Source organism: Amblyraja radiata, chromosome 26 (assembly GCF_010909765.2).
Source record: "Amblyraja radiata isolate CabotCenter1 chromosome 26, sAmbRad1.1.pri, whole genome shotgun sequence".
Lineage (NCBI taxonomy): Eukaryota > Metazoa > Chordata > Chondrichthyes > Rajiformes > Rajidae > Amblyraja > Amblyraja radiata.
In genome coordinates this window covers 28,178,407-28,202,976 of record NC_045981.1, presented here as the reverse complement: position 1 = coordinate 28,202,976, position 24,570 = coordinate 28,178,407, and the positions used below count along the sequence as shown (strand labels likewise).

The following is a 24,570-nucleotide window of genomic DNA, read 5'->3' as shown; positions in this document are numbered from 1 at the left end:
CACACAGTACCTAGGGCTTCACACAAATAGAACATTCCACCATCGGCAATGATAGGATTGTGATCAGTTTTTAATGCTTCAATGGTGCTTTAATGGCACTGCACAGTGAAATTCTTTTTGCATAGATCACATATGCACGCGTTACCATATTTTGGCACCATTTTCAAAAAGTCCAAAGTCTGGTCCATGCTCTCGTTGTATTGGGAGTGACTCCCGATTCCAGATAAGTCCCAAGCTGCTGCAGGGCCTCCTCCGTCGCCCTCGACCGGCTCAGCCCATGAAATGACTGGACTCATGACCCGTGATCTAGACCCAAAAGTTTAGGAAACTCTAAAAAAAATGACAGACTGGCAAATCCAATACCTTCCCTCTAATGTTTTAAAGTGTAGAGTTTAACAATGGATGAAAAATTCATGGGATTTCAGCACCAATTCTACCAAGGGATGATCACAACTTAATTCTCAGTGGCAAAAGCCTGTTTATTATTTTTAGTTTAGTTGAATTTAGTTTAGAGATACAGCACAGAAACAGGCCCTTTGACCCACCAAATTCACACTGACCATCGATCCCCGTACACTAACTATCCAAAACACAAGGAACAATTTACAATTTTTACCGAAATCAATTCACCTACAAACCTGTATGTCTCTCAAGTGTGGGAGGAAACAGGAGCACCCAGAGAAGAAAAAAAACACGCCATCACAGGGAGAACATACAAACTCCGTACCCACAACAGTACCCGCAGTCAGGATTGAAACAGCAACTCAACAGCTGCATCACCATGCCCCCCATTGGTGATAAAACGTGACTGTGTAATATTGAAATGAATTACTTCTACTCCAAAATAAATAAATGGATTAGGAAAGGAGGGAGCAACTGGGTCAGTATGAACAAAATGTCGTTACTGCCACACTATCAAATCAGAAAATGCAGCCTACTAATTACATCAGTCACAAGATACGTACATTGAGTTACTCTGGCATCGTGTGCTCCTCACAAGATACCACTTGGTTTGACCATGCACTCAGGCACCACCATCATGACAATCCTAAATTCCATGAAAATTCAATTTATTGATATCCCACAGTGACAGATGCTATTATTAACCCTGACAGTTTTACAAAAAGGGTTTGTTTATAGTTAGTTAACAAGAAGCATTTTGTAACCAAATTCAATTTAAAGCAAAATGAGAAGGCTCTAAGCAAAATCTTGTGCCACTTAACTAGTTACTGCTGACCTGCCAATCTATTGATGAAAACAAATATTCTAAGCTTTAGCACCATGTTGGAAAGTGTTTAACCTGAAATTCCAGTGTGTAAAATGCGTAGTAAAGTGTCAGAATATGCAAATAAAACGATCAGTTTCCATCCAACCTTTAGTTCTTAGACAAGAGATGAAGATACTGCAGTTTAATCTCCACAATCTAGGCTAGGCCAAAGGTCGGAATGCTACCCCTCAATAATTATCCTTGCTTGGAAGTGAACATCTCGGTGTGGTCCGATGATATTTTAATGCAATACCTCACAGAGTATCCCGCCTGTCAGTATATGTGACTGGATGGTCATTCAGAGAACTGAATTACACCTCCCTCTGACCATACCATGAAGGGTGGTGATTCAGTGGAATTCTTTGCCACAGAAGGCTGTGGAGGCCAAGTCAGTGGATATTTTTAAGGCAGTTAGATTCTTGATTAGTATAGGAGTCAGAGGCTATAGGGAGAACGCAAGAGAATGGAGGTTAGGAGGGAGAGGTAGATCAGCCATGATTGAATGGCTTAATTGTACTCCTATCACTTATGACTTTATGTCAAGAGAGAAGAAATTAGCAATCATATCTCACATGACTCCACTGCTGCTCATTGAAGCCTTTGCCAATGTGGACCAAACAACATTGACCATTGTGTACAAAACACCAATATTTTGAGACAGAGACAGAGACAGAGAGAGAGACACACACACACACACACACTTCAGAACTACAAAGTCATAACGTTAAATGATCTAACATTCCAATGGTTACCATTTAAATGTTTCAGATTCGATAGAATTTAAAATAATGAAAGTACCTGATTGAAAGAGGACAAATTTTGATTCCCTTGCAATTCACAAATCTCTGTGCGAATGAACTCAATGACTGAGCTCCACAGAGCTCTGGGGTTGCGAGATGCAAAGCTTTAACTCCCTCTGAGTTAGAACCAAAGAGACCTCCTCCCGTTCTAAACTCTGGAGAATACAGATCCAGTCAGCTCAATCGCTCTACATATAACAAACCAACAGTGAATCTTTGCTGCACTCCCACTTTGACAAGTATGTCCTTTCTCAGGTAAGGAAACCAAAATTGTTCACAATACTCTTGACGCAGTGTCATGATGACTCACGGCAAGACTTCTTCACTCCAATAACTTTGTCATAAAGGCTAACTTACCAAATGTCTTCCGCTGAATCCATATGCAGGCCTTCAGTGACTGGTGCACCAGTACACTAGATTCCCTTTGCACATTAACAGTAACCAGTCTCTCACCATTTAACATTACATTTTACTGAGTACATGTGGTCATAGAGTATTGTAGCACGAAACAGGCCCTTCAGCCCAACTCGCCCATGCAAACAAGATACCCCATCTTAGCTGGTCCCATTTGTCTGTATTTGGCCAATATTCCTCTAATCCTTTCCTATCCATACATCTGTCTAAGTGCCTTTTAATGTTGTTATTGTACCCATCTTAAATAATTCCTCTGGCATCTTCTTCCGTATGTACACCACCATCTGAGTGAAAAAGCTTATTTTCGGCTGATCTTACGAAATCTTTCCCCTCTCACCTTAAACCAATGGTCTCTCATTTGTGATTCCCCTATCTGGGTAAAAGACTATGCATTCACCCTATTTATTCACCTCAAGATCTTTTACACCTCCATAAGATCACCCATAAGCCTCCTGCGCTCCAAGGAATATAGTCCTAGTCTGCCTAATCTCCCCCAAAGTTCAGGCCCTTGAGTCCTGGCAACATCCTCGTAAAACATGCAAAGTTTGTAGATAAAGCTCAAACAAGACTACATTACACCTCACACAATGGCTCACAGGACAACACCTACAGGTTTGTTCACCTCCCACGTCCCCACTCACCAGCAGATCAGACCAGCAGTCACAGCTGTCCACGTGACACAGCGGGAATGTGGCTTCTTGGTCTCTTCATCATCAGCTGGCTTGCAGCAGCAGGTGCACAGCAAGTAAATCAAGAGGCAAATCAAATTGAGGCCCAAGCAGACAATGGCAATGGCAGCCAAAAAGATCAGTGCCTGAGGGAACAATAGAAAGACAAAACTAAAACTATTGCTCAACATTTGCACACATCGAATCACAGCCATCAATATCACTTGTGTATTTAATTGATTAATGTAAAGATTCAGATCATAACATGTACGGGTACTGGCAATCATTCAGCACACTAACAGATTCATAAAGCTGTACAGCATGGAAAGAACCTCTACGGCCCACCTTGTCCCTCTCGGCCAAGTTGGCCTACTGAGCTAGTCCCATTTGGCCGTTAGCCTTCTGAACCCTTCCCATCCATATGTCTATCCAAATGTCTTTTAAAAATCATAATTGCTTCCACTTCCATAGCTTTCTCTTGCAGCTCATTCCAGATATGGACAATGGACATAGTATGGAGAAAAGAAGAGTGAAGTCTCTCAATCTTTTGGTCATGATTGATGCTGTATATGAACTGATTCATGCTATAATAAAAGGATATTGATCATTACAACAGAAAGAGTTTGCACCTAATTTTATGATAATTATGATTTTAATCCAAGGTATTGAATGTGCTTTGAGCATGAGATTCAGGTGATTTTTAAAGCAGTTCAAATAAAATTAAAACACAGTTTTAACCAAGGACTACAGATCAGTCTCAAAGCAAAAATGTTGAAAACATGTTTGTGCACTATCAGCAATATTGACAATGAAGGTAGACCACAGCCACTTTTTACATCTAATGTATGGTTATCTACCACAGAGGAAACTCATAACTCGTAAACAAGTCACCACATCTCAGAACTGAACAATTCTGAAGAAGTTCTGAAGAAGGGTCCCTGCCCAAAATGTCACCTATCCATGTTCTCCAGACATGCTGTCTGACCCGTTGAGTCCAGCACGTGTCTGTTTTTTTTTATCAACTATCATCTGCAGTTTCTTGTAACTTCACTGCCCTGCTATACCCCTGGGCTGCTCTGAGCTGGGGAGAAATGTTCCTTACCTCTACTTTCACAACAACAAAGCTCTGCAAATTACATAGACATGAACAAATCTGAATGTACACACTATTTAAAGCAGTATGTTCTGCAAACTGATGAAGATAATATTTAATATGCTTGAAATAAATGGACTGGAAATCACTGGAACATGAGGCAGGTTTCTTAGTGATTTTAAAATATTCAAAGACAAACAATCAACAAATAATCATCGCCTGAGCTGACAATCTGATTGTTCGTCACGTGTTGAAAGTTTTAAATTATGCAAAATGAAGATTTAGTTTTAACATGCCCCTAAAGTATTGAGAAACTTAAAAATAAATTACTTCCTTTCCGTTGCTGTCTGTACCACCTGGAACCAGAGTTGTATCTAGGCAAACTCTCTCTCTCTCTCTCTTCCTCCTCATGTGGCTGTCAGATGTGTCCGCAGATTTGGCTTTGCTTTATTGCAAGGAAGGGGGGGGCATAGATAGTGAAGTGGCTGAGGCAAACCTTCACCGCCCTCCCTCACAATACCACTACTGTGTGCGGCATTTTACTACCCATGGTCTCCTGTTTATACCAAGTGTTCCTGTCACCCTCTCCACTCCTCCCCCTTCTCCACAACCTGACCTGCGTAACAAATAGTGCCCAGTAATGTATTCTGATCCATTTTCCTCCATTCCTGTGAAGTAACCAGAAGCCAGCTGCTACAAAGACCACATCTGGCAAAGTAGCCAAGACTGACTCAGCCAGCTCCCATATATCTGATCATATGACATGGATTAGTAACACCACAGATCCATTAGCTATTTTCTACTGCACCAGATTCAAATGGCATTTTCCATGGTTTCCATTAATACAATATTTCATTTTTGGTATGAAAAAAATCATTTATACAGATGATGATATGACAAAGTACTCAAAGTGAACTATCTGATGTCGCTGAAAGAGCTTGTGTTACCAACTCTTGGTCATAGTCTCAGCCTTTGCTCAGGAGCCTTCCCCACACTACATAGTGAGTCTGTTCTCTCTTAAGAAACTACAGCCAACAAATCTTAGCTGTCTTACTAGGACTGGGTCAAGCGTGGGCAAATGAGGATGAGCTTGGATAGTGCATCCTGGACAGCATAGTCAGGTACAGGGAAAGGTAAGGTTTAGAGGGATATGGGTCAAATGCAGGCAAACAGGACCAGCTTAGATCGGATATCAGCTTCCTGCTGTATGACTCTCTGGTTGCTTTGCTCCAAGTGCTGCCTTTTTGATGAGTTAATAAATTACTGCCCTGACTTCCCTGAAACAAAACTGAGAATGACCCAACACCATTTGATTAAAAAAAAATCATAATTTTATTCCTTGCTCGAGGTGGAATTCAACTGAGAAATTCATTGCAGCGTTTTGTGTAAAGTAACAGTGAAAGATAGTCAAAAGTATTTAAATATGACAATGTTGTGACATCCCAGGATTATGAGTCATGAATGCAATTCTTTTCACACTGGCCTTTTGAGGCACCTTGCTCTGTGTACCAACTGTTTTTGACCTAGACTGCGATACCCATTTTTGTGAACAAATCCGTTGAATCCTGAAAACCTGTCTTTTTTTTAAGACAATCCTCTGACCACGTGGTGAGGTTGAGCAACGACAAAGCATCACGCTTTGGGACCAATGTGTGCCATCCCTACAAAACACCTCCAAAAGCCTGTGGCAGCTGGCAAAGGTGATTCAGACTGTCAGCAAGTTCAATGATTTGGAACCTGACATCCATAAATACTTTAAAAATGTTTTAACTATTTCATTTGATTTTAAAAACTTCAAATCAGGTAGCACTAAAGAGTTTTTTTTTAAATCCAAGCCAACATGGTTCCCTTTTATTTTCTTTGCAAATGAATAGCTTGCTGGTCTTCTGCCAAGTCTAGCTTGGCGCAGAAACCTAGAACATGACCCCAGCTTAACTGTTGAGAAATCCTAGCGAGATTGAGCCTGAATGCAACAAGTTTGAGACTTCTGCATTTGCTGTGAGTCCTGAAACCTCCTGTGATGTCAAAGTATGGGCCAATATCATGATGCATTTCAAAATGAAGACGAATCAGGGCTGCTTTTCTACTTTCCCCCTATTTACACCAAAGTATATATTATAACAAGGTTATTCTTTTTTTTTTAAACCCATGGGGCGATAGGTTTATAGCAGAGGGAACCCAGAGGAACTGTGAAAAAGTATAGGAATGCGAGTTTGCATCTTGAAATAAATGGAATTTAGAAAAGAAGTCTGTATTCATCCAACCACTTTAAAAATGTACAAAGTTCATTTCAAGCCACATGGACACCACAAACAAAAGATGAAGTAATCCACAGGCAGAGACAAAAATATCACAAGACTTCAAGTCATGCAGCGGCTAATAACGCTGATAAATCCCCAGGGCCTGATGGTCTGCATATTTAAGGAGGTTGCTCCAGAAATCGTGGACGCATTGGTGATCATTTTCCAATGTTCTATAGATTCAGGATCAGTTCCTGTGGATGCTAATGTTATCCCACTTTTTAAGGAGGGAAAGTGAAAACAGGGTATTATAGACCAGTTAGCCTGGCATCGGTGGTGTGGTAGATGCTGGTGTCAATTATAAAAGATGAAATAGCAGCACATTTGAATAGCAGTAAAAAGATCGGTCCGAGTCAGCATGGATTTACGAAGGGGTAATCATGCCTGACTAATCTTCTGGAATTTTTTGAGGATGTAACTGGGAAAATGGACAAAGGAGAGCCAGTGGATGTAGTGTACCTGGACTTTCAGAAAGCCTTTGATAAGGTCCCACATAGGAGATTAGTGGGCAAAATTAGAGCACATGAAGTTGGGGGTAGGGTACAAATGTAAGATTTGAGAAGTTGTCCCTCATGCTACAATCAACAAAACCAAAGAGCTGCATTTTGGACATTTTTTATCCGGGACTGGGACTGGGACTGAGAGAGAGAAAAGCTGCGGTCAGTTTTAACAAGGGATGTCACAATCAGTGGGGCCCAAGATGGCCGCGGGACCTCGTGACCAGCCACAAAAGCGAAACCCCACAGCCCAGTCTCTGGGTTTCTGCAGTCACAGCCTGAACAATAGATGGATATTGGCCGTGCAGAAACCCCCGAAACCAGGTCGAAGTCCAGACACTGGGGCGCTGACATCAGCAGGCATCACAATGCCCCAAGCTGACCTACATAGTTAATCTCGTTAAGGGAGCACAATAGCCCATAGAAACCTACCTGGCCGGTGATGGGAAAACCAGTTAAACCCATCACCTCTTATCGAGAAACAAATTAACAGACCGTCTAGCCATCACCGGTACTCCCGGACATAACGCAGAACAAAGAGAGAGCTCGAAACTCATCTTGTAAGCAAAGAGATCCCGTGATCTGGCGGGAGATAGGACGGGTCAGGATTAGAATAACTGGCCACGATTTTTGGGTTTAAGAAAAGGAAAAAGGAGGGAGACACGGAAGGAGTCACTGAACGAATCTGGAGACTTGCGGAGAGAGAGAGAGGACACAGGACAGCGCTTAAAAAGTACATGGTGTCCAGTGTGACACACACTCCGGCTGGAGTCCCCGCCACGTGGAAAGAAAAGGAAAGCAGTAGGACCCCTGGGCGAGGTGAAGCCCCGGGACCACCCGAAAGACCGAGACGACCGCCGATGACGCTTCCACAGCCACCTAATCAGAGGAAGCAGCACGACCAGCCAGTAACCTCAGTAATCGCCCCATGGTGAGCATGTACACAGATCCTGCACATCCTGGACATAGTTTAGTGTAGAGGGGAGGGGGAGGGGGTTATATTAACATGGGTTATATTAACGTGGGTGTAAGTGTAGATGTGCTGGCAAATTTTACGATGTGACGTACGTTCCCCATCCCGCACTCGAGTATTGTATCGTAGTTATTGCGTCTATGATCCCGAAACAGGAACTGTAATTATGCAAGGTACACAAAATTGCTGGGGAAACTCAGCGGGTGCAGCAGCATCTATGGAGCGAAGGAAATAGGCGACGTTTCGGCCCGAAACGTCGCCTATTTCCTTCGCTCCATAGATGCTGCTGCACCCGCTGAGTTTCCCCAGCAATTTTGTGTACCTTCGATATTCCAGCATCTGCAGTTCCCTTTTGAACACTGTAATTATGCATATGCCTTATAGAACTGTGTCAAAGTATTCATGTACCGTAGTCCCAACCGCTAAATAAAAGTTTTTTTTCCTGTTTAAACCCTGGTCTTCAAATCTGGTCTGGTTGAATTTTCTGCACTATCAACGCTCCTGCAACTAAGTCCAGTGTCTAGAACCGTAGGGGGTGAGTGGGTCGAGCCACTCACGGGGAACCAGTATGCGCGGCCTGGTCGAGGGACCAGAGCAAACCACAGGGACCTTAGGTCGGGCGAAAGCTCGACGCAGAAAACCCTTACACAAACATGGATAGAAAATTGGTTGGAAGACAGGAAACAAAGAATAAGGATTAACAGGTCCCTTTCAGAATGGCAGGCAGTGACTAGTGGGGTACCGCAAGGCTTGGTGCTGGGACTGCAGCTATTAACAACATACATTAATGATTTAGATGAAGGGATTAAAAGTAACATTAGCAAATTTGCAGATGACACAAAGCTGGGTGGAAGTGTGAACTGTGAGGAGGATGCTATGAGAATGCAGGGTAACTAGGACAGGTTGGGTGAGTGGGCAGATGCACGCGCAGATGCAGTTTAATGTGGATAAATATGAGGTTATCCACTTTGGTGGCAAGAACAGGAAGGCAGATTATTATCTGAATGGTGTCAAGTTCGGAATCGGGGAAGTACAACGAGATCTGGTTGTACTTGTACATCAGTCACTGAAAGTAAGCATGCACGTACAGCAGGCAGTGAAGACAGATAATGGCATGTTGGCCTTCATAACAAGAGGAGTTGAGTATAGGAGCAAAGAGGTCCTTCTGCAGTCGTACAGGGCCCTGGTGAGATGACACCTGGAGTATTATGTGCAGTTTTGGTCTCTAGATGTGAGGAAGGACATTCTCGTTATTGAGGGAGTGCAGCGTAGGTTCACGAGGTTAATTCCCAGGATGGCTGGAATGTTGAAAGACATATGTTGAAAGAATGGAGCAACTGGGCTTGTATACACTGGAATTGAGAATGAGAGGGGATCTTATTGAAAAAGATTATTAAGGGATTGGACACGCTAGAGGCGGGAAACATGTTTCCGATGTTAGGGGAGTGGAGAACCAGGGGAGTAGAGAACCAGTTAAGAATAAGGGGTAGGCCATTTCGAACAGAGATGAGGAAAAACTTTTCACCCAGAGTTGTGAATCTGTAGAATTCAGTGGCAGTGGAGGTCGATTCTCTGGATGCTTTCAAGAGAGAGTTAGATAGAGCTCTTAAAGATAGCGGAGTCAAGGGATATGGGGAGAAGGCAGGAACGGGGTACTGATTGTGGATGATCAGCCATGATCACAATGAATGGCGGTGCTGGCTCGAAGAGCCAAAGGACCTACTCGTGCACCTATTGTCTATTGACTTCAGACGTAACAGTAGCTCACTTCAAGGCTTCTATCTCAATGACGGATACAAAACAATGGTGCGCAGAAAAGTGTGCCCCAACCTTACATCTTCAACATGTCTCCTTAGAGACTTGATGAATTATTTAAAAATGCAGTCACACTTTTAACATCAGGATACAAACAGTCATAAACAATAGACAATAGGTGCAGGAGTAGGCCATTCAGCCCCTCGAGCCAGCACCGCCATTAACTGTGATCATGGCTGATCATCCACATTCAGTACCCCGTTCCTGCCTTCTCACCATATATGAATGTAAGAGACAGGGAACATCCCATCATGCCTCCTGCATCATTTAAAAAGATCAAAGCTGATCCTCTGCCTCAGATCCACATCACCATTTGATCACCATGTGTCCAATTCCCTTCATGCCCCATATTACATCACGTTCATCCTTGCATACACTCAAAAACTCACCATTAACATCCCAAGGTGCAGGATTCCGAAAAGATCATTACCAGATCATCTCATTACTAAACTATTGAAATTGCAGATTGACAATGTGATCCTCTCCTACTCTTTTAATCTAATACCAACCTTAACCTCCTTAATTAGCCAAGGGCTGATTTTATATCTCAGTAGATTAAACATTTGTTGGGAATGTTGAAACACTTGGCATTGTTCAGCACAAAATTAATAATGTTGATTTGTTTTCATTGACATGAGTTACAACAGATAACGAAACTTTCTTCACATGGCACCTTATACATAGGAGATTGTCTTTAACACCTAATCTAAAGGAGGGTTTCAGGTAAATGCAATACTTCCTTAAGACTGCCCCAAAATGTTACCTTTATTTATTTATTTTATTCCATTAAAATGCCCAAAATATTTAAAGAAAAATGGAATACACAAAGGGAATGTTAGCAACGTGGTGACATTACTGAACAAGTATCCAAAGTCCAGGACTATTGATCCAGAGATTTGATTGCAAAAACCACCAGAATAGCAGAATCAAAAGCTGGTATTTATGGAGATCTTGAAACCACCAGATTACTGTAAACCCCGTTTGGCTCCCTGATCTTTAGCTCGTCTGGCAGTCCCTCTAGAAAATGGAGGCACTGCAGCCTGTTCCACGATTCAGCAAGATTACTGCCAATTTGATCTGTCATCTTATCTCTACTGAGTAGGAAAGAACTGCAGATGCTGGTTTAAATTGAAGGTAGACACAAAATGCTGGAGTAACTCAGCAGGTCAGGCAGCATCTCTGGAGTGAAGGAATGGGTGACATTATCTCTACTTTCCTGTTCAATCCCCATAACCCTTGATAAAACTATACAATAAAATACATCACTACCCGAGATATATTTGACCTCAATGAAAATTTCAGTATCCCTGAGAGAAGATGGTGCTCATCATTTTTAAACGGCATCTCCTTTTTCTGACACTACATTCCCGCCATTCCACATTCTCCCAAAAGGAAAACAGCATCTCCTTTGCCAAGTATTTTCAATTAATAACCTATCATTCTTCTCAACTCTGATTGTTATCATTGAACACAGAAGAGTAGTGCTCAAGAACAGCCCCTTCAGCTCTTGGAGCACGGTGCAAACATGATGCCTAGTTAAACTAATCTCCTCTGCCCAGACCTGATCCATATTCCTACATATCCTTCTGCCTATCCAAAAGCCTCTTAAACACCACTATCGTGTCTGCCTGCACCACCACCACCGTTCCAGGCACTCACCGCTTTCTGTTTAAAAAAAAACTTGGCCTGAACATCTCCTTTCAAGTTGCCCCTCTCATATTAAAGCTATGCCCTTTATATGCCCCTCGTATTAAAGCTATGCCCTTTAGTATTTGACATTTTCATCCTGGGAAAAAGATTCTGACTGTCTATCTCTGTGCCTCTCATAATTTTATTAACTTCTATCAAGTCTCTAAGAACCTCCATGGAAAACAATCCAAGTTTTACCAACCTCTCCTTGTAGCTAATACCCTGTAATCCAGACAGGATTCTGGTAACCCTCTTGTGAGCCTGCAAATCTTTTAAAATCCATTCTGCTCATCCTTTCAATTTAAGATATCCCCTTCAACCCATGAATCAACTTTGTGAATATTCTCTGATCAGCCTCCAATGTTACTATATCCTCCCTTAAATAATGAATATAATCTGAACAGCCTCCAATGTAACTATATCCTTCCTTAAATAAGCGAAGCATCACCCCCTAAAGAGCTTAATACGTTCCACACACGCTTTCATAGGGAGAACACTGATGCGCCTTCCAGAGCCCCCATACGCCCTGATGTTATCACAGTCACAGTCACAGAGGCCGACGTCAGAAGATCCTTCAGGGGGGTGAACCCTCAGAAAGCGCCTGGATCTGATGGTATACCCGGTTGAGTTCTCAAAACTTGTGCAGACCAACTGGATGGTGTTTTTAGACATATTCAACTTCTCACTACTGAGGTCTGAGGTTCCCACCTGCTGTAAGAGAGCATCAATAATACCGGTGTCCAAGAAGAATAAGGTGACGCGCCTCAACAACCATCGACCAGTGGCACTAACGTCCATGGTGATGAAGTGCCTTGAAAGGGAACGGGTGGCCACTAGCCAGCGTAGCAGTAGGCAGGTAGTGCAGGAGTCCCCTGCGGTCATCTCCCTCCTAAACAGATATACCATTTTGGATACTGTTGGGGGAGATGGCTCATCAGGGGAATGCAGCAGCAGCCAAGTTCATGGCACCGTGGGTGGCTCTGCGGCACAGGAGGGGAGGAAAAAGAGTCGAAGGGCTATAGTAATAGGGGATTCAATTGTAAGGGGAATAGATAGGCGTTTCTGCGGCCGCAAACGTGACTCCAGGATGGTATGTTGCCTCCCTGGTGCAAGGGTCATGGATATCTCTGAGCGGCTGCAGAACATTCTGGAGGGGGAGGGTGAACAGCCAGTTGTCGTGGTGCACATTGGCACCAACGATATAGGTAAAAAACAGGATGAGGTCCTACAAGGTGAATTTAGGGAGCTAGGGGATAAACATAAAACTAGGACCTCAAAGGTAATAATCTCTGGATTACTACAAGTGCCACGTGCTAGTCAGAGTAAAAATAGGAAGATATTTCAATTGAATACGTGGCTTGAAAAATGGTGCAAGGGGGAGCGATTCAAATTTCTAGGGCATTGGAACCAGTTCTGGGGGAGGTGGGATCAGTACAAACAGGACGGTCTGCACCTGGGCTGGAATGGAACCAATGTCCTTGGGGGAGTGTTTGCTAGTGCTGTCGGGGAGGATTTAAACTAATGTGGCAGGGGGATGGGAGCATGAGCAGAGAGACAGAGGGGTGTAAAATGAGGGTAGAAGCAATAGGTAGCAACGTGAAAAGTAAAAGTGGCAGGCAGACAAATCCAGGGCAAAAATCAAAAGGCCCACTTTTCCACATAATTGTACAAGGGGTAAGAGTGTTGTAAAAACAAGCCTGAAGGCTTTGTGTCTCAATGCAAGGAGCATTCGTAATAAGGTGGATGAGTTGAATGTGCAGATAGTTATTAATGAATATGATATAGTTAGGATCACGGAGACATGGCTCCAGGGTGACCAAGGCTGGGAGCTGAACATCCAGGGATATTCAATATTCAGGAGGGATAGACAGAAAGGAAAAGGAAGTGGGGTCGCGCTGCTGGTTAGAGAGGAGATTAACGCAATAGAAAGGAAGGACATTAGCTTGGAGGATGTGGAATCGATATGGGTAGAGCTGCGAAACTCTAAGGGGCAGAAAACGCTAGTGGGAGTTGTGTACAGGCCAACTAACAGTAGTAGTGGAGTTGAGGATGGCATCAAACAGGAAATTAGAAATGCGTGCAACAAAGGTAAAATAGTTATAATGGGTGACTTCAATCTACATATAGATTGGCTGAATCAAATTGGCAGGGGTGCTGAGGAAGAGGATTTCTTGGAATGTATGCGGGATAGTTTACTAAACCAACATGTAGAGGAACCAACGAGAGAGCAGGCTATTCTAGACTGGGTATTAAGTAATGAGCAGTCTTGTTGTGCGTGATCCCTTGGGCAAGAGTGATCATAATATGGTTGAGTTCTTCATTAGGATGGAGAGTGACATAGTTAATTCAGAAACAAGGGTTCTGAACTTAAAGAAAGGTAACTTTGAGGGTATGAGACGTGAATTGGCCAAGATAGATTGGCAATTAATTCTTAAAGGGTTGACGGTGGATATGCAATGGAAGGCATTTAAAGACCGCATGGATGAACTACAACAATTGTTCATCCCAGTTTGGCAAAAGAATAAATCAGGGAAGGTAGTGCATCTGTGGATAACAAGGGAAATCAGGGATAGTATCAAAACAAAAGATGAAGCATACAAATTAGCCAGAAAAAGCAGCCTACCAGAGGACTGGGAGAAATTCAGAGTCCTGCAGAGGAGGACAAAGGGCTTAATTAGGAAAGGGAAAATAGATTATGAAAGAAAACTGGCAGGGAACATAAAAACTGACTGCAAAAGCTTTTATAGATATGCGAAGAGAAAAAGATTAGTTAAAACAAATGTGGGTCCCTTACAGTCAGAAACAGGTGAATTGATCATGGGGAACAAGGACATGGCAGACCAATTGAATAACTACTTTGGTTCTGTCTTCACTAAGGAAGACATAAATAATTTTCCGGAAATAGCAGGGGTCAAATGAGATGGAGGAGCTGAGTGAAATGCAGGTTAGTCGGGAAGTGGTGTTAGGTAAATTGAATGGATTATAGGCCGATAAATCCCCAGGGCAGATAGGCTGCATCCCAGAGTGCTTAAGGAAGTAACCCCAGAAATCGTGGATGCATTAGTGATAATTTTTCAAAACTCTTTAGATTATGGAGGGTAGCTAATGTAACCCCACTTTTTAAAAAGGGAGGGAGAGAGAAAACGGGGAATAACAGACCAGTTAGTTTAACATCGGTAGTGAGGAAAATGCTCGAGTCAGTTATTAAAGATGGGATAGCAGCATATTTGGAAAGTGGTGAAATCATTGGACAAAGTCAGCATGGATTTATGAAAGGTAAATCATGTCCGACGAACCTTATAGAATTTTTTGAGGATGTAACTAGCAGAGTGGATAAGGGAGAACCAGTCGATGTGTTATATCTGGACATTCAGAAGGCTTTCGACAAGGTCCCACATAAGAGATTAGTATGCAAACTTAAAACACACGGTATTGGGGGTTCAGTATTGATGTGGATAGAGAACTGGCTGGCGGACAGGAAGCAAAGAGTAGGAGTAAACGGGTCCTTTTCAGAATGGCAGGCAGTGACTAGTGGGGTACCGCAAGGCTCAGTGCTGGGACCCCAGTTATTTATAATATATATTAATGATTTGGACGAGGGAATTGAATGCAACATCTCCAAGTTTGCGGATGACACGAAGCTGGGTGGCAGTGTTAGCTGTGAGGAGGATGCTAGGAGGCTGCAAGGTGACTTGGATAGGTTGCGTGAGTGGGCAAATGCATGGCAGATGCAGTATAATGTGGATAAATGTGAGGGTATCCACTTTGGTGGCCAGAACAGGAAAGTAGACTATTATCTGAATGGTGGCCGATTAGGAAAAGGAGAGGTGCAACGAGACCTGGGTGTCATGGTACACCAGTCATTGAAAGTAGGCATGCAGGTGCAGCAGGCAGTGAAGAAAGCGAATGGTATGTTAGCATTCATAGCAAAAGGATTTCAGTATAGGAGCAGGGAGGTTCTACTGCAGTTGTACAGGGCCTTGGAGAGACCACACCTGGAGTATTGCGTACAGTTTTGGTCTCCTAATCTGAGGAAAGACCCCAAAATTTAAAAAAAAACAGCCTTCAGCCATAAACGTGTGATGTCACAATGCAACGTTCCGTCGTGTGATGTCGCAATGCCCAATGCTCACAGATGTCCAATCGGAATGGATCCATTTACATATGCCTTTGCAGCAGCCCCAGCCTCAGCCCCACCCCCGCAGCCTGTGTCGAAGCGTGTCATCATGTGTGTGGGAATAGAGAAAGAGGATTGGGGTGATAGGGAATGGGGAACAGATGGACTGTCCCTACCCCTCCCCCTTCCACTCTCCCTCCCCACTATTTCCCTTCTCCCCCCACCCCTCTCCCCCTCCCTCCACACTCTTCCCCCTCCCTCCCCTACCCCATCTCCCTCCTCTTTCCCCCCTCCCCCACACCTCTCTCCCCCTCCCCCATCCTTCTCTCCCCCTCCCCCATCCTTCTCTCCTCCCGTCCCCCACCCCTCTCCTCGCCCATCTCCCTCTCCTCACCCCTCTCCTTGCCCACCCCATCCCTCTCTCTCACCCCCCTTCTCCCTCCCACCACACTCTTCCCCCTCTCTCCCCTACGCCATCTCCCTCCCCCCATCCCTCCCCTCTCTCCTCCCCCTCCCCCGCCCCTCTCCTCCCCCTCTCCATCTCCCTCTCCTCACCCCTCTCCCTCTCCTCCCCTCCTCCTCTCACCCCCATCCCTCTCCCACCCCCCCCTCCCTCCACTCTTCCCCCTCTCTCCTCCACCCCATCTCATTCCTCCCCTCCCTCCCCCACAACTCTCTCCCCCTCACCTCTCTCCTCCCCTCCCCTCCCCACCCCTCTCTCCTCCTCCCTCTTCAACTCCCTCTCCTCCCCCTCCTGCTCTCACCCCACCCCCTTCCCTCTATCCCCCACCCACCCCCCTCCATCTCTCCCCCCGCCCCTACCCCTGTCCTTCTTCCACCACCCCACCTACCCCTCCACTCTTCCCCTTCTCACCCCCTTACCCCACACCTCTCCCTCCCCACCCCTCTCTCCCCCTCCCTTCCCCCTCGCTCCCCCACCCCTTCCCCTACCCCTCTGTCCCTCTTCCACCACTCCCCCTACCCCTCTCCCCCTCCCTCTCTCCCACTTCCATCACTCCCCCTACACCTCTCCCCCTCCCTCCCCATTCTTCCACTTATCTCCCCCCCATCCCTCCCCATCTCCCTCCCCCACCCCTCTCTCTCCCCCCTCCCTTCCCTCTCCCTCCTCTCTCCGCTCTCCCCCCCTCCACACTCTTCCCCTCCCCTCCATCCTCCCCTCCCCCCACCTTCTTTCCCCCCTCCCTCCCGCACACCTCTCTCCTCCTCCCTTTCCCCTCTCTCCCTTCTCCTCACCACTCTCCCCTCCCACGCCAACCCGCACCCCTCTCCCCCCACCACTCCCCCTACCCCTCTTCCGCACTCTTATCCTCCCCCTTCCCTCACCACTATTCCCCCTCTCTCCCCCCTACCCCTCTCCCACTGCCTCTTCCACCACTCCCCCTACCACTCTTCCCCCGCCCCCTACCACTCTCATCCCCTCCCCCACCCCACTCTCCTCCTCCCCTCTCTCCTCACTCCTCTCCCTCCTCCCCCAACCTTCTTCACCCCCATCTACCCCCCACTCCCTTCCCCTCTCTCTTGCACCACTCCCCGCTACCCCTCTCCCACCTCCCTACCCCTCTCCCCCACTTCCTGCCCTCCCCGCTCTCCTCCCACTCCCCACTCTCCTCCCCCTTCCCATCCCCCTCTCTCTCCCTCTACCCCACTCCGCTCTCCTCTCCCTCCCTCCCAAATCTCTCCCATTTGCTCCTCCCCTCCCACACCCCCCTCCCCCCACCTGTGTGTTTGGGGGGTGGTTAGAGTGAGTGTGATGCCGCAGCCCCCCCCCCCCGCCCGCAAACGCGCGTTGGGGAAACAGACCCAACGGGTCTGCACTTGGTCTAGTATTCAAAGTATTTAAAGGTTTTCATTAGTCACATTCACATACACCGAGGTGTAATGAAGTGAAATGCTTTTTGCCATTTGCAGCGCACAAAAAAAGAATACAGACATAACACCAATGAGAGTCTTAAACACAAAGAACATCCCCCCACAATGGCTCCCACCATGAGGGAAGGCACAAAGTCCAGTCCCCAACCCCAGTTCACCCATAGTCGGGCCTATTGAGGCCTCCACAGTTGCCTCTACGGAGGCCCGATGTTCCTGGCCGTTCTCGCCGGGTGGTGGTGCTCCGGCGTCGGGAGAGTCCTCACAGCGGCATGGGAACCCTGGAACGGCCGCCTCCATACTGGAGGCCGCGGCTTCCGAAGCCGACAAGGCCGCGCCGGATGGAGCTCCACAACTGGCGATCCCGTCGCGAGATCCCAGGCTCCCGGTGTAAAATTCGGCGCCGCCGCCCGCTCCACAGTCCCGCAGCTCCGCGATGTTGTTCCCGGCGGTCTCAGCTCACCAGAGCTCCAGCGCGGCGACCCAGGCAAGGCATCGCCCGCTCCACGATAGTGCCGCCGCCGAAGCCAAGGATCTGGGCGGTCCGCGACAGGAAACGCCGCTCCAGGCCCGCTGGTAGGCCTCGAGGACGGGTCGAAGCTGCAGCCCGGAGAAAAGCTGCCTCTCCGACCGGGTAGGGACCCTGAAAGGCAGTTTCACCCTTCCCCCCCCCCCCCCCACCCTCCACACAAAAAAGTCTAGACCTCCAAACAAAACACTTTAACTAACTAAAAATAAAAATAAAACGGTGAAAAGACAGACAACTGCTGGCAGGGCAGCCGCGCACAGGACAGGATATATACTTAGTATATATATATGTGTGTGTGCGTGTGGGGGGGGGGGGGGGGGAGGGGGGAGGGGGGTGTTGTTACCGAACTGAACTCACTGTGGAATGAAGTCAGTGAAAGCGGTGGTTAGAGAGTGTGAGGCCTCACATCCTCGGCACTTCTGAGACGCCGGCTCTGTCGCACTAGCTGTTACCCCGCTGCTGGAAAAGCAGCGGTTGATGATGCAATGTTTGGCTTGAGGCAGCGTGACAGAGCTGGGCCGGGCACCAGCGGCAGGGAAAAAGATCGCCGTTTTTGGAGTAGAGGCGTGCGTCAGCAGCCGTTATGGTCGCTGGCCAGCAGGAGGCGACAAAATGCGTGAGTGGGCGGGGGGGGGGGAAGGGGGGTGGAGGATTTTATTAAAAAATGGGTACATAAAAAAGTAAAAATGTTTTGAGGAGTGCACAATTGAATGTAAAAGTGAATGAGCTAGCGAAATGGAATAAATGACGGAGTCTCATCACGGAATGCTGGCGGACCAAGGACTCAAAGGCCGAATCTGGCACCCATAAACACACACACACACCCATAAACACACACACACACACACCCATAAACACACACACACACACTTTCTTTTCTCTCTCTCATTTGTCATGTTATACTATGTTTGCATATTCTGTTATGCTGCAGCAAGTAAGAATTTAATTGTTCTATCTGGGACATATGACAATAAAACACTTTTGACTCTTGAGACTGGAACTGGATTTAGTGTTCCAGTTCTAGACCTACAAGACCTCCCTGCTCTTATTCCAAATTATTTGCTGAATGTGTATGTAGGCTTAAAAAAGGGACACAATGTGCTGGAGTAACTCAGCAGGTCAAGCAGCACCTCTGGAGAACATGAATAGGTGACATTTCAAGTTGGGACCATTCTTCAGACCCAAAATGTCACCTATCCATGCTATCCAGAGATGCTGCCTGATCCGCTGAATTACTCCTTTTGTGTAAACCAACATCTGCAGTTCCTTGTTTCTATGTGTCTCTAGGATTTCTATTCTTTAAGTATGAAAACACCCAAACCCTTCTGCACAGAAGCATTCTGTCATCTCTCTCCATTCTGCTTCTCCACTGTTCCAACCAAGATGGACAATCTCACGTGTCCACACTTCATCTGTCAAATTCCCCCCCACTCTGTTAACCAGTCTATGTCCCCTGACAAACTTTGGGCCATACTAACACCTTCCTTTCCCAACATCTTTGTGTCAGCTGCAAATGCTGTGATTTCATTTAATTCATTAATTACCAACCTGGAAAGATAAATTTAGGCTAACTATTTTCACTTGATTAACCAATCCTCTATTCTAATATTATCTAATTGCAGTCAGTCACGTTACTGATTTAAATTGTGCCCCCTCTTCACATTATTTACATTTGGGTGGCTTTCCATGCCGCTCAGGCAAGGGCAGACATATTTGCCCTAGACCTCCAGAATGTTCTCCATCCTATCATTAATTCCCACCTCTTGTCCAACTTCTACCGCTGCACCATCGAGAGCATCCTTACCAACTGCATCACAGTATGGTATGGCAACTGCTCTGTCTCTGACCGGAAGGCATTGCAGAGGGTGGTGAAAATTGCCCAACGCATCACCGGTTCCTCGCTCCCCTCCATTGAGTCTGTCCAAAGCAAGCGTTGTCTGCGGAGGGCGCTCAGCATCGCCAAGGACTGCTCTCACCCCAACCATGGACTGTTTACCCTCCTACCATCCGGGAGGCGCTACAGGTCTCTCCGTTGCCGAACCAGCAGGTCCAGGAACAGCTTCTTCCCGGCGGCTGTCACTCTACTCAACAACGTACCTCGGTGACTGCCAATCACCCCCCCCCGGACACTTATTATTATTTATTCAAATCATTTGCTATGTCGCTCTTCCAGGGAGATGCTAAATGCATTTCGTTGTCTCTGTATTGTACACTGACAATGACAATTAAAATTGAATCTGAATCTGAATCTGTAGCAAATGAGGATAAAGGTGAAAACCATGACTGCCAGGTTCAAGAACGGTTTCTTCCCATTAGGCTCTTGAACACTGACCTCAGCAACTATGATCTCCTTTGGACTAAGTCTTTAGTTACAATACGGATTTCTGCTTTGCACGATTATGGTTATTAATTTGCCGTATTTTTTGTGTGTTCTTGTGTGTACTTGTGTGTTCTTGTGTGTACCTGTGTGTTCTTGTGTGTAGAAACATAGAAAATAGGTGCAGGAGTAGGCCATTCGGCCCTTCGATCCTGCACCGCCATTCAATATGATCATGGCAGATCATCCAACAGTATTCTGAACCTGCCTTCTCTCCATACCCCTGATGCCTTTAGCCACAAGGGCCACATCTAACTCCCTCTTAAATATAGCCAATGAACTGGCCTCAACTACCTTCTGTGGCAGAGAATTCCAGAGATTCACCACTCTCTGTATGAAAAATGTTTTTCTCATCTCGGTCCTAAAAGATTTCCCCCTTATCCTTAAATTATCCAGACCCCTTGTTCTGGACTTCCCCAACATCGGGAACAATCTTCCTGCATCTAGCCTGTCCAACCCCTTAAGAATTTTGTAAGTTTCAATAAGATCCCCCCTCAATCTTCTAAATTCTAGCGAGTACCTGTGTGTTCTTGTGTGTACCTGTGTGTTCTTGTGTGTACCTGTGTGTTCTTGCATTTATGGGTCTGTTCAGCTGCAGCAAGTAAGAATTTCATTGTTGGTACATATGACAATTAAACACTTGATCATGGCTTTGAAATGCCTGGTTGATTATTCAGAAGACAATTTAAAGCAACAATATAGTTCAGGTGGCTAGCTTACAATTAATGATACATATATTTTCCGGGATAGAGAATTCCAAATTTTCACAAACATAGATTCTTACTCCCCTAAAAGAGAAAACATGTCATAGCAGCTGCCTGCTAACCTCTTCAGAGATGTGTGCATTTCAATTAAATCAACTCTTATCCTGAGTTGAGTTCAACTACTGAACTCCTCTCGTCTCAACCTCTTCATTATACACTCTGTTTGCAAACGTTCACTTCACCAGGTCTAAAGGTTAATAGATTTTAAAAATATCTTTATCTCATTATATAACGATGAACGTATTATAGCTTATTCTGTTTATTCTCTGCCCTTGACTCCCTTCTGAACATTTTGAAGACATCCTGCTAACAATGAGCTCAATAGACGCACTGCCAGCAACTCAATGATAAATGGGAAAGCCTCTGTAAATCACTGGATTATTTCCTTTAATACGAGAAGATTTTCCTCAACATTGGACAAACTATCACATTTCATGTCACAGCACAACTGGCACATATCATAATACCCACAATATCATTATTTTACAGAAACCGTACTCCATGCCAAATCATGTTACAATAGGGACATTCTTGTCAAAACTGACATACTACACGCACAAACTTTGTTAACAAATCATTAACTCAAGTCATGTGCATGTCCAGGGAAATTCGTGATCCTTTGGGATTGCTGATATTTAAGTCTTTAAACATTTCAGATTGAAGACTTTACATCCAACAGGGCTTTCAAAACTGTTCACATGCTTAAAAAAACTTGCAAAAGTTAAAGCAAAGGGATCCTTGAAGTTGAATGTGAATTTTGCAGCCAGATGATGCCAAAGATGGCTGTGGCCGTTCTCCTAAAACAGACTTTTGGGACGACGAATGTTTTGCTTCCACTCGGATTCTGACCGTGAGCGATGGTTAACAAGGCCAGGGCAGGGTCTGCAGACTCTTCCACAGACAGGGTAGGAGGTGGCTGACAGTAGAGGTGAATGAGGGTTTTTCATGCCGCTACCTGTGCAAGAGTGCCTGCTCCCAATACATGGCCTTGAGTTCTCAATCCCATTCTGGACACCCTGTCTGCACTTTGAACAGTTATGGGCCAGATAGTTCCAGGAGTTAGTGGAGATGTTGCATTTCTTCAAGGAAACTCTGATCACACCTTTGAACATTTTCCTTTGAACACCTTGAAATGTGCTCCCGCAGCAGAGTGCTTGATTTTGAGGTCCATTCCCATCCTTGACAAATTATTTGTAGAACAGGCTTGCCATAACAAGTGAAGAACACAACACGTGCCCCGTCTGTGGCGATCTCTTTTATTCAAGCACTGTCACCTGTTCGATGCTATCATCACTACAGTGAAGGACTCGAAGTTCGCAAGATCAAAGCCATAATATGCACCAGTGACAGCAGGATTAACCACTACCTAATTTAATTTATTACGCCTATCAATCTGCCTCAAAACATGTAACATAACTGCTGCCACAGTCAGATCAAGTCAAGAGTCAAAAGTATTTAATTGCCATATGTACTGGCAACATAACAATGACATTTTTACTTACTGCAGCTTTATAGGTCCATTAATAACACACAGATAAATATACATTAATTAATAATATGCATTTATTAACCAATAATACTAGGTAAGTAGACCATGACAGTGCAAAGCCAAAGTCCGTAGTGTCACTAAAACAAGGTCATTGGAGATCATAGTCTTTGAGGAAGGTCGGTGTTCGAGAGTCTGATGTCAAAGTTCTCGAGGACCCCACAAAAGTAGCTCTTTAGACTTTGGGGATACAGTGTGGAAACAGGCCCTTCGGTCCACTCCAACCAGCGATCATCCCCTTACACTAGCACTATCCGACACACTAGTGACAATTTACAATTTTTACCAAAGGTGACTAACCTACAAACCTGTACGTCTTTAGAGTGTGGGATGAAACTGGAACACCCGGACAAAACCCATGTGGTCACAGGGAGAGCGTACAAACTCTGAACAGACAGCACCCGCAATCAGGATCGAACCCGGGTCTGTGGCGTTGTAAGGCGCAATTGCTCCATCACTGCGCCATTGTATACCTCTTCTCAGACTACCTGCCTACTAGGTTGGTGGGGGCGTTGCAAGCCGGCAGCCCTGCTAGCAGCGTGTCAGTTTTTTCAAATTTTTTTTTTTTTTGGTGTGTTTAAATGTATGTTTTTAATGTTTCTCTGTGTGTCTTGTGTGGGGGGTGGTGTGGGGGGGGGGGAGGGGTAAGGGGGAAACCGTTTCGGCCGTCTCCTCCGCGTAGAGGCGACTTTTTACATCGAGGATCGGTGTGGCTTTTCCCGGAGACGTGCCCAGGGCTCCAGCGGCGGGCGCAGCGCGGACTCTCGGCGTGGAGCGGGCGAGCCCTCGCCGGAGGGGAGCGCACCGTTCGCTGGCCCGCCGCAGCCTGGGATCCCTCGTTGGCCTACTTCTACCGCGGGCACGGCGTGGACATACCATCAGGAGCGGGGTCCCTCGCCGGGGACCCCTGGAGGGGAGCCTCGACCGCCGGCCCTGCAGTCTGCGGTGCTTCTGGCTGCAGCACGGCGCGGCGGGAACTTTAAAACTCTGACCGCCGGCCTGCACCAACCTGAAGCCGCGGTCTCCGGTGGGGGAGTCACTGTTTCAGGCCTTACCTTGACTTTCATTCATCTGGATGCCCGCAGCGACTGCTGCGGAGGGTTGAGGTCCCGACCACGGGGGAAAATGGAAAATGGAGGAGGACTGGCCAAATGTTGTGACTTCCACCACAGTGATGAATGCTGTGGTGGATGTTTGTGTTAAATTTTAATTGTGTTTTTGTGTTCTTTTTCATTGTACCGCTGCTGGCAAATTCATTTCACTTGCACTTTATGTGCAAGTGACGAATAAAACTGACTGTATTGATTATATTGTACTTCCGGCATACTGGAGTAACAAAATGTTCGCAGATTACAGCCTGCTGTGTAATCGGCTAAAACTGAACGTGAAGAAACTCCGAGCTTCTCTACCAATAAAATCCAGGATTGGTTTGATGAAATTGACCGGGAGGGTAAGGAGTAAATCCACGGAAAACTAGACTATTCCTGGATTGGAAATGTCAACTTTATTCATGGGGAAAGGTAAAGCTCTACTGGAGGCATGGATGCAGCAGATGGTGGATGGAGACAGTGCAGGACACTTGCTGACAAGCATGACATGGATGTATCCCTAAGCACTGCTAAAGCCATCCAAAGCCCAAACACTCAAGATCCACGCTATGAGAGCAAAACACAAAGTGCCAGAAGATCTCAGCAGGTTTGGTCGGCAGCATTGTGGAGGTAATGGACAGACATTTCGAGCTGGGACCCTTCTTTGGACTGATGGAACTATGCGGGGGTAGGAGAAATCTCCTACTCTCTCCCCTCTTTTCTCCCTCCAACTTGATCAGTGTGAA

General features: G+C 45.9%; 1 protein-coding gene across 4 annotated transcripts in view; it reads right to left on the bottom strand.

The window, feature by feature from the left end:
- Window positions 1–24,570, bottom strand: part of ttyh2 (tweety family member 2) — an 88,754-nt gene that overhangs the window by 60,420 nt on the left and 3,764 nt on the right. For 3 of the 4 annotated variants that reach the window (XM_033044557.1, XM_033044554.1, XM_033044553.1), the window contains exon 2: window positions 3,123–3,295. In XM_033044557.1, coding sequence (XP_032900448.1) covers window positions 3,123–3,295 — 173 coding nt within the window. Of the gene's footprint in view, window positions 1–3,122; window positions 3,296–4,572; window positions 4,669–24,570 lie in introns of those variants that run through there. The other variant, XM_033044555.1, reaches the window with a different exon arrangement.